Genomic DNA, 10,492 nt, shown 5'->3' with positions numbered 1-10,492 from the left:
ATATACAAGTGAGAACTGTAACAACTTATGGAACCATCCAGTTTCAAAATCAGATGGTACAGCATTTGTTAGAGCTGGATGTGGGAGAGTAAAGAGTTATGTGAACAGGTGCACGTTTGCCTGAACAAGTGGAAGCTGCTCTAGCTGGCGTGTGATAGTGTGCAAGTCAGTTTGATTCATTACAGCTTATAGCAGACATTGTTTCAAAGCAGTTTTACAGAAATCTGGGTCTAAAGCCCTAGTGAGCAGGCCGCAGATGGCTCCTTAAGGATGAGAAGCATGAAAGGAACCCTGAGAAGTACCCCAGTGGTGCAGGGGCAAATCACTGGATGGAGCAGTGGTCATCTTCAGGACCCATCATCTTCATAAAATAAATTGCTTGTCTGTCCCACTGAAGGAAGAGCCAAGTCCTTGAGGCAAAAATCATCTGCTGAAGGGACAGACAAAGCAACATTGGGAGAAGCTAGGGAAATATGATAATGCAAGGGTGAGGGAGTGGAGTAAGGATTCATGGCCTGATGAGTCTGACGTTGAAAATAAGATTACTGTGACTGTTAGAAGCTGGAAATGCAGCTTCTAAGACTGAACTTGGCTGGTGTGGGGAAAATATGCCTGCAGATTTCTTTGAAAAATCTGGAATTACAGATTTTGTAATTCCAGCCTTCCGTATAATTGAGGGTTAAGGAAAATAGATGCTTTCTGCTTTTCTCTCGACTCTGAAAACTGAGTCACTTAAAGGCTGTTTTGATGGAAAAGGGTGTTCTCTGTTTCATAGTGCTGTACATGTAGGTACAAATGGCAGGTTGACAAAAGAAGAGCAACAAGGGTTGTAAAAGAGGTGGGGTGGGACCACAGAGTTCAAAGAAAAGGGCCTTAAAGCTAGATATGTGACAGAAGGCCAGAGGGCTGATTGGACCTAAACAACAGGGGAGGCTGAAGTAAGAGGGGGGAAGACAAAAGGAGGAGAAGGTGGGATAAATTAAGTGGAAATTATTTCAAAAGAAGGGGGGCTCCTGCTCTTTACCGTGACTGCGTTCTTTTGCATTGTGTATTTCACAGTTTAATTCAAGTGTAATTCATCATCCTTGACCCTTTCAAAATTGAGACTCGTTACACTCTACTATATGGATGTTGACAACTGCCTTAAGCAAAGGTATTCAGCTTAGCTGATCTTCTATGTCATTTTTTATTTTTATCTAAAAAAAAAAAACACCTTACAAATTGACAGTGACATTAGAAACATAAATACATAAATAACACAGGTGGTTTCACATGGTTTAAAACAGTGTAAGGGTTCATCAAACCTGCCGGCACCATGACCAAAGAAAATATCTACGACGTTTGTCATATTTCTACAATACTAACATCGTAGAGACGTGTTTCAAGTAAAAAAAATTCTCAAAGTTAGCTAAAAGACAAATAAATCATACAAACACTGTGCAAACTACATCAGTGCAAGTAAAAAACAATTCTACAAGAGTTAGGTCAAAGAGTATACAAATAGGAACAAACAAGAGCGACAAAAAAGTGGTTACAGCATTTACATGTACATATTGCTTTATACCAAATTTGTTTCATTTCATCCAGCACACAAAACCACTGGGAATCATCAGATATGTCACCTGATCTAAAAAGGCCAAAACTATATGAAAATTAGGGGACTTCCACAGATGAAGCAGCATGAAGAAAGACATCTTGTTTTACGGTATGTCAATACGAGATTGTCGACTCAGTCCTCAAAAACAAGAAACTACTTTGGTAGAAAACACAAGACGTCATTCTGAACAGAACAAAACACTCCAAAATCATCTCTAGACTGTTTAAACCGTTGGTGTCGTGTTGCATATGTGTAAAAAAAACAAAAAAAACACCTCAGATATTGGGATCTTATTTGTCTTGTAAATAAAATATTTCTCAGTTTGGCATGACATTGTGATCCCAATTACCAGCATATAAAAGTAGTGGCCTGGACATGCATTTCAATCAAAACGAACAGCGTTAATAGACTGAACAAACCATTTAAAATCTTTCCTTCGTATGCTGGAGCCTCATAAAACAAGGCTGTGAAAAAGTACTGAGGAGCTCATGTCCATCAGTGTAATATAGTATTTTCAAAAAGACCATCTGAACTAAATCACAGGAACAAATACATCAACAATAAGGCAAAACACCTCATAGTTAAAACAAATGAACAAAAATCGGCCTCCTGTTCAATCAAGGTCTTTGGGAGGCAGAGCACAGCAAAGAAAAGGTTGTGCCTTCGTACTTCAGGCTACCGCGGCCACTGTTTCACAGTCATGAGTGCACTCTTCGTCAGCTTTAGCGTCCTCACCTTGGCTGTTGTTCCAGCAGGACAGGCCACAGAGCAGCAGCAGCAGCACTCCACCCAGTAGCACGCAACTCCCGCTGAAGTAGAAAGCCAGGTCATAGGACTGCATCCGGTCGTAGAACCAGCCTACAGATACAACAATATGAAACGTTACAGTGGAATCATTCAAGTAACCAGCAACCTACTGCACTTCTTCATTCACAGTGAAAAGGCTCAAAGGCTTCTATAACAGATTGGAATAGTTTTCAATAAATATACATTCATTTATCCAGCAATCTGATAGAAGGCAGTTGGAGAGCTTGGGGGGTGGGGTGGGGGGTGTCGGGGGGGGGGGGTCGATGTAGTGACAGTGCCCACCTACAACTGGAGGTCCCAGCATAATTCCAAATCCACCAAAGAACATCAGGATCCCATAGGCCTCAGTGAGGTGCTCTATGCCCACTACCTTAGTGGTCATGTAGGGTGTGATGGACCAGTTTCCTGAGAAGAATCCCAGCACCGCTGAGATGACCTGGAGTCCAGCATAACTCTTGGTGACCGGGATCACCAGCAGAGCTGCTCCGCTGCCTACCAGGGTGAAGGCGTAAAGGAATATGCTGTTCATCCAGCGGATGTCTGTCACCACGCCTAGCAGCAGCTTCCCTACTCCGGCTGCAATGGCGATGATGGAGACCAGGGGGATGACGCTTATGCCCTCGATCAGTCCCTCACTCTGGGCCACGTCTTCCAAGAAGAGTAGCGGGGGAAAGGCCCCCAGAGTGTAGAGGAACAGAGCCACGCACATGGCCACAAAGACACGGTCCTGCAGCCTCTCTGCCATGGAGCGGAAATACTCTGAGTATGCCTTCTGCTTCTTCTTGAGCAGCTTCACCAAAGCAGAGCAGCTCAGTAGCCTCCTCTCATAAGCCAGAGGGTCTTTAGAATCTATCGTGACCAGCAGGTCGGTGACGGGTAGGTTCTTTTTGATCGAGCTCTGCCTGGCTAGGGGCCTTTCTTTAAGCTTCTCTTCTACTTTTTCCACCAGGGCAGCTCTCTGTTTGAGGTAGTAAGCTGGTAAGTGCAACGGCCTCATCAATCCACCACAGGCGATGATGTTCAGTGCGAAGGAGCCGATGAGCAGCAGACATCCCTCGAGACCAAAGAGCTCAATGAATTCATTTTGTGCAGTGGCATAAAGGAATCCTCCAACACTTGTACCTAAAAAGAAGAAGCAATGTTAAAGGATATTAGAGATGTCAAAATCAATACCACGTTCTAGTATGTGTATTTACCTAACACAGGATTACAATAGTCACCCTAATTCAAGGTTGTTTTTTTTTTATACTGAGTATCAGACGAAATTATAGTCCAATCTGTATATTAACCCCTTAAAAGACACACCAGCAGGCCCAGTTCAAGCAGTTTGAAGTCAGTAAATATGCCCACATCCAGCACCTCGCACTCATTTCTGCTTTAAGCCATACCAACATAATACAAAAGTAATTTAAAAGAAGGTACTGAATAAGGTATTATTCAAGAACTGGTATTGTTATTTATATTAGTATAAAAAAAAAACTCTTGAACCTAAGTAATAATCGCAATTTGATCAGGCTTAAGATAGATAAACCATCTCTGAGGCATAGATTTCAGACAGATCAGAAATCCTCAAAATGCTACCTAGTAATGTTACATTAGTGTTTTTAAATGGCTATATATTATAAGATAAGATAAGATAAGATAAGATAAGGCTTTATTGTCATTTGCATCACATGTGGTACATCAGGTGGAACGAAACATTGTACTCACAGTCCAGTTAACTCCCAAGTAACATAAACAATAAATAGAAGGCGCAAATAACAGCAGCATGAACCACAGCAGCATGAGTACGAGGTAGAAGGTGCACATCTTAACACTGGTAATGTATAAAGTGACATGTGTAGAGGTGATATAGTGAAGGGGGGGTGGTGGGGGGGTCAGTGGTTCGTTATCTGGCATTAGACACATTTGGTGCATTAACAGTGTTTACCTGTAGTAACGATGCCGAGCGCGAGGCCACGTCTCTTGTCAAAGTACTGGCATGTGATGGTTACAGTAGCAGCATACAGAAGCCCACAGCCCAGTCCTGTAGAAAAGAAAGCACATGTCTACTACAGCAAATGAGGGGATAACTGCATTATGTCGTTGACTGCTCAAACGTGACTATGGAGGAATGCATGAATCTTTCTAATTTCAGAGTTCTCAGCTGACTTTGGTATGACTCTCCACACTCTCTCCATTAGATGTTCTTTCCTTGTCCGTGAAAATGTATTCCAAAGAAAATCTACAGCTCTGATGTACTACACTCAGTACTTTAGTTATGAGAACTGAGAATGACCAAAGGTTACACAAGTTAAAGAAAATGCCCTTACAGGATCCATCACTGGAGCTAAACCTGAGAGACTGCAGCTGCTGTCAGCATACTGGCCACATTTTCCCGCTGTGAGATTTATTCAGCTGATGTTAAGCTAGAGGTGTAAATCAGCTAGAGGTGTAAATCAGCTAGAGGTGTAAATCTCTAAACTCAGAATAATTCACATCTTTAGGAAATCTGGCAGAGCTACACCTTTAAGACTGCAGCCAAGTGAACTAAGTTGACCTCAGTCAGCAGTAATGGTTGCCTAGCAACAACAGCAAATGCTAAACTAACTACACAAGTTAAACTGTCTATTGAACATTTGTGTATTTGATCAGATTGTATGTTACTGCTGTTTTGTAAAAGTAATAATCCGGAAAAAGCTTGACAGTAATTTTACCAGAGGTTAAGGGGGTTTTAGGTGCACCAAACACTGCAGAAACAATATAAATTACACAAATAATACGACCATCAGATTTCCATTATTAAAGGGATGCATTTTTATACTCCCTAATAAACGCAGGACGTACCAACGACTATGCCATAGGAGAACATGAGGAAGTAGACACTGGGGGCGAAGGCACTGAGCATGAGGCCTCCGGAGATCATAACGCCACTGAAGATGGTTACGGGCCTGGCCCCAAAGTTCACTACACAGGCACTGCAGATGGGACCTGCACACAAGTAGGACAGCATCATCCTGTTAGAGAAACCAACGTGGTAATTAAAACTGAACTGTTTCTGATACACAGCTGTACCATATTTTATAGCCAGCGCAGAAAGCCTGATAGTGGTAAAATTAAGGTGTGTGAATGCAGTAAGAATTTCACTGACTCAGGGAATTTTATTACCACAGGCAGGAAATTCTGCCAAAACCCTGAGCTACCCCCAATAAAGACCAAACTGTGCAGAGAAACCCCATTTGGCTTGCCAGTGTTATGTATGATGTAACCCATGTTTAATAACAAGACATGATGACGTTCCATAAACCAGCAGCAAGGTCAGGTTAAGCTCATCAGTTTAAAAAGAGGGTGAGAGTCAGTGGGAAATCCAACCTGGCGTCTCTTCATCACAAAGTGCTTGACATGGTGATAAAACTTATGCTTCAAAAACAGAAGTGTTGCATGGTTTGGATTATCTAGGGTATATAACTTATGCCATAAAAATGTATATCATGCACCGTAAAAATGTCTGGAAGTAGTATATGGCATTTTGCCACCTCTAGTCATGGCACTAGGCAACCGAACAAGCTTCGTTCTAGCAAAGTATGCATGTGCCGACGTGGATGTGAGTGGCCTACCATGAAGAACTAGATGTTAATCAGAGCATCGAACACTAGGCTGTTAACTTACTGGCAATGAGTCCGACCCCAGACACCAGGGAGCCCACCCACGCAGTCATTCCCTTACTCTCCTGGAAGGCACTCAGCCACTCTGGGTAGAGCACCCCTACAGACTGGGGGGAGCCATAGGCCAGAAGCTGGGCCATGAAGGAGGCCACAACAATGGCCCAACCCCAGCCCCCATCCAGGGCTTTCTTTGAGTTCTGAGGACTCATGGGTAGATGCTTGGTTCTTCTAGGAAACCTGTAAAAAAAAAAAAAAAAAAGAATGCATATCGCTGCTGTTGGAGGAAAACCTTGTATCTCCAAAATAGTGACTTTACAGGAGAAGGAAAAAGCCTACTTCGCTTTCAATGCGAGTCAATGGAACCAGAATTTTTCCCATGTCTTTTTGGGTCATTTCTTTTAGGGCACTCATCACAAAATTCACAAACAATGTAAAGAGTAACAGACACTTTCAAATCCCGTCAAAAACTGAAAAATGGCAAAAATGGAGATACGAGGTTTTCAACAATACACGAACAGAGAGATGGACAGACCGCAGAGATCACGCAGCCAGTTGATAAATGAAAAATAAACTGGAGGCGTTGGTTTAACACCAGGGGGGGGGGTTTAACACCTGTGCCAAGCTTTTGTTGCAAGAGACTGCACACAGTGGTGCCACCTGGCAGGAGAAACTCAAGGAAGCATTTCTCCTTTTCCCTCACATGATAAGGAAAATATTACTGCGCCTGGTTGCACATCTGTCAGACAAAACAGCATCAGCATAGCAGTGCGAGGGACTGTCATGTTAAGCCCCTCTCTTGAGAAAGAAGGTCCAAACGTTGGAGACCCCGGTGTTGCGCCACTGTGGCAGACATGAGCGGCAGCAGCAGGACGCAGGACGCAGGACTGACGCTCTGAGCGTTTTGATAGGAAAACCTCGCAGCTTTAATGACTCGCTGCTGTCTTTTCAGCACGTCAGTCGAATATAAATCACTCAAACCGATCAACAGAAATCCCGGCCTCGCGTTTGTGCGCAAACCTGAGAAAAGCGTCAACAAGGAACGCAACAACCGTTGCTGCCTATGTCAGTTAACGTTCATTAAAATAGTCCATTTAACGTCATATTTAATATATTTCTGTTTTTTTTCCGAAAAGACAGAGATTTTAAAAAACAGCGCTTACCAAAATACCAGCCTGTGCGGCCAACCCGGCAGGAATGGAGCAGCTCTAATGAGCGCAGTGCGCTGGAGAACGGGCTCTCTGGACCAGCACGCAGGGTGATGTTGGTATCATGACGGTTTATAAGAATGACAGTGAAGCGCAGACGGTGTTACTCGCTTCTTCATCCCAGCTCTGTGCAGCCTCTGCTCCCTCTCCGCGCTCCTTCCCCGTCTCTCTGCGCTCTCCGCCAGCTTTTGTTGGCCTGCCGGCGCTGAAACCGGTTTGAAGCTGTTCTCGCTGGTCTGCCTGGACCTCATCATCCTTTTACAGCTCGTGTTGGGAAAACAGAGAGACACACACACCAAGGCGAACCCGGCCGTGCTGTGTTTAAACCGAGACCCTTATCTCAGTTACATGGCTGATGTTGTGCTGACCAACTTCATACTTTATACTTTGTTTATAAGCCCAAAACAAACGCAGCATTACTCGGCTTACGAGTTGCCACCGCCTCCGAAAGTCAAGGCAGCTTCTTGTTCCAATTGCCCCGTTCCACCTTAAATGGCGCAGAAGTTGCAGGTTGGCGCCTCGGCCGCCACAATGCAACTGAGCCGCCATTTAAGGTGGAGCGGGGCAATTCGAGCAGGAAACTGGAGAAGGCGAAACACTTAAGCCTCGTGTTCCACCTGTCTCACAAACGACTGCTGGATGCTCTTAAACGCCTGCACGCAGTCGTGTGGACAGCGGCTTGACGCGCTTTACTCGCGTGATCTGGCGCTTTAGTCCACCGTGCACCGTAAACAATGTGCCACGTGTGTCGCTGGAGCTGCGTGTGCGGTTTCCAGTCCAAACCGGTTGCTGCTGACTGCGGATGCTGTTGCTGTTACTGCGTGCCGTGTAAAAACGATCGCAGAGCAGCTCGACAGCCGTCTGGCCACGATGGTGGTGATATGACCTGCGGGAACTGCGCGTCTGAGATGCTTGGTGAGCCTAGTTCTCCTAACCGTGGAGTCAACGCAGAGATGTTTTGTGAGGTTTCCACAGGTCGTCTGCGCCAACACAACATCGTGGCGTTCTGCTGCTGGCGTTTGCGACTGCATTGGGTGCGTGGGTTAAAGGGAAAGTCCAGGTAGTGATAGGAACCAGACGTCCAAGGTCTGATGTCCCTAAAAGTTACTTTTTTGCAGATTGTTGCATGAAATGGTTATAAATGCTCAAGACGTTAGGGATACTGATCGGTTTCTTCAAGTGTTCTGTTATAAAGATGTATAACTGTGGACACTCACAGAACCCTTTGCATGATCAAAGAGTTTTTTCTGCATCAGATTGATGGAGAATGTGCTGTAGACCATTAGAACCATAAGGTTCCATGTATTCTGAAAATGGGTCTGTGTAGCAGCCAAAATGGTCTTTATATTGTTATGATGTCAAGCTTGTAACAATAGAAGAACCGTCTACAGCACATTCATGCACATCAATCTGAAGAAGCCTTTCATGATTCCTAGAACCCTTTAATCTTGCAAAGGGTACATTGAGTGTCTGTAGTTCTGTATAGAACCATTTTCTTTATTGAACAACCGTTGAAGCGTCTTCTTCTATTTGACCATTGTCAGCATTACGTGTAACAACTCAAGCCACAGGTGGGTTCATTGGCCGTTTGGTCAGTGGATACAAAGCCTCTATTTGCCTTGTGGACATCCCGTTGTGGACATCCCGTTGTGGACATCCCGTTGTGGACATCCCGTGAAGCACTCCCGTTTCTCATCACCACCACTTTATAGAAATCTGAGGTGGCAAGTTTTTCTCCAGTGAACCATTTCACCGTGAAACCACTCTGAGTGACCTTGTTTACATCTCAACAATGGAAACAATGTAAGTCCCCTTTAAATCTGACCATTTGCCCGTCAGCAGAGAAGACCAATCAGAGAGGCTGTGTGCAAGACTGATTTAGTATGGCTTTAAGGAAGTAGTAGCATTTAGACTTGGGTAACCTTAAGAGGAACCAGAAGACACCATATCATATTAAACCAGGGGTGGCCGACCTTTCAGACACCAAGAGCCAGAAGAAAATGCTCATTAGAACTAGGAGCCACAGGCTATATTTACACAAACATTCATAGCTTTTAAACCCCTTTTCCTACCTGTCATGTAGATGAGTTTAGTGGGCCTTCTGGCATTCTTTGTTTTCCAAAATCCGTTTCAAATCTGGCTTGTATTCAGTTGTCGCTACTCGAAGCAGTTCTTTCACATGTGGATCAGCAAGAACAGAGCGATGCTTTGATGTCACACGTTTCAGGGTGGACAGTACTGATTCACAGACATGGGTTGAGCCGGACATTGACGGGAGCTTCGGTGCAGCTTGTTTTACATTGGGATACCTCTCCACAGGCACGATTTTCCAAAATTCCAGGGTTCCCTCACTCAGAACAGACCTGAGTGTGTCATCTTCAAAAAGTTCAGTCATCTCCATTTGAGATGTAGCTTCATCTGTCACCAGTGGGGGATTCAGACAGTCTGAATCAGCAGCAAAAGGGTTAACAAGGACTGTAATTTGTGGCCTTCTCAGCTGTAGATCATGGAATCTGTCCTCAAAGTTCTGGCGTGCAGTGAGGTGAAGTGGCGCTGAAGATCGGAAGCTCTAAAATTGGATAACGACGTTTGGCATATCAAACAGAGCGGCTTCCCTTTCCGCTCAATAAAAACATACAAATCCTCCCAGTCTGGTGAGAAGGTTCTGTGCTCATCTTCATATTTTCTTTGGCTTTACGTTTCCCCGACGCTGCCGTGTTTCGGCGGTTGGATAGCTAGTAGCCTGGCTCAGCACGTGGTTCTGCTGCGATGTTCTCCATGCAGGGGGAGCGGCGGGGGTGCAGCATCACCATGGCAACAGACTTTGGCTTCTATATATATATATTTAATTGGATGGATGGATGGATGGATGGATGGATAGAAGAGGTGCACACGTGCAGACAAAGAGCCGCGGGTTGGCCACCCCTGTATTAAACAGACGAGACTGAGGAGTTCAAGTAGTTGCATTAAACACAATAAGTGGATCACAGTTGCACCCATTACACATCATTATTCAGAAGCAGCCTAAAGGTGGTTGAAGTTGAGACAGAGGTGAACGGTGAGGAGACTCCCGTGGTTAAGCTTCTGAAGTGAACTGAGACTGCAGCTGTATTTGCTTCGCTCTTTAAGCTACCAGAAGTCTGATCAGATTGCTTTTGTGCATTCCACCAGACCATTACTGTCTCAGGCCTTGTTTACACAAGTAGATAAAGCCACTCAGACTGTGGGAGAACTACCAA

At 44.5% G+C, this 10,492-nt stretch overlaps 1 protein-coding gene across 1 annotated transcript; it reads right to left on the bottom strand.

The window, feature by feature from the left end:
• Positions 1 to 419: 419 nt before the first annotated feature.
• slc16a9b (solute carrier family 16 member 9b) lies at positions 420 to 7,859 on the bottom strand. Its single transcript, XM_017714526.2, has 6 exons — positions 7,209 to 7,859; positions 6,053 to 6,285; positions 5,231 to 5,374; positions 4,335 to 4,430; positions 2,687 to 3,526; positions 420 to 2,455 (listed from the first exon to the last, which is right to left on the bottom strand). Exons 2-6 carry the CDS (start codon positions 6,255 to 6,257, stop codon positions 2,268 to 2,270), a joined length of 1,473 nt encoding a protein of 490 aa, XP_017570015.1. The 5' UTR covers positions 6,258 to 6,285; positions 7,209 to 7,859; the 3' UTR covers positions 420 to 2,267.
• Positions 7,860 to 10,492: the final 2,633 nt, after the last annotated feature.

The sequence above is a fragment of the Pygocentrus nattereri genome, chromosome 13 (genome assembly GCF_015220715.1).
Source record: "Pygocentrus nattereri isolate fPygNat1 chromosome 13, fPygNat1.pri, whole genome shotgun sequence".
NCBI lineage: Eukaryota > Metazoa > Chordata > Actinopteri > Characiformes > Serrasalmidae > Pygocentrus > Pygocentrus nattereri.
Note: the sequence above shows the minus strand (reverse complement) of the source record. Positions and strands in the feature narration are given on the sequence as shown.

Coding starts and splice junctions, on each gene's coding strand:
- slc16a9b (XM_017714526.2), bottom strand. CDS start 6,257: ATGAGTCCTCAGAACTCAAAGAAAGCCCTGGATGGGGGCTGGGGTTGG. Junction 4,431..5,230: donor CTCCTATGGCATAGTCGTTG/GTACGTCCTGCG, acceptor TCTTTTCTACAG/GACTGGGCTGTGGGCTTCTG. Junction 2,456..2,686: donor GCTGGGACCTCCAGTTGTAG/GTGGGCACTGTC, acceptor TTGTATCTGTAG/GCTGGTTCTACGACCGGATG.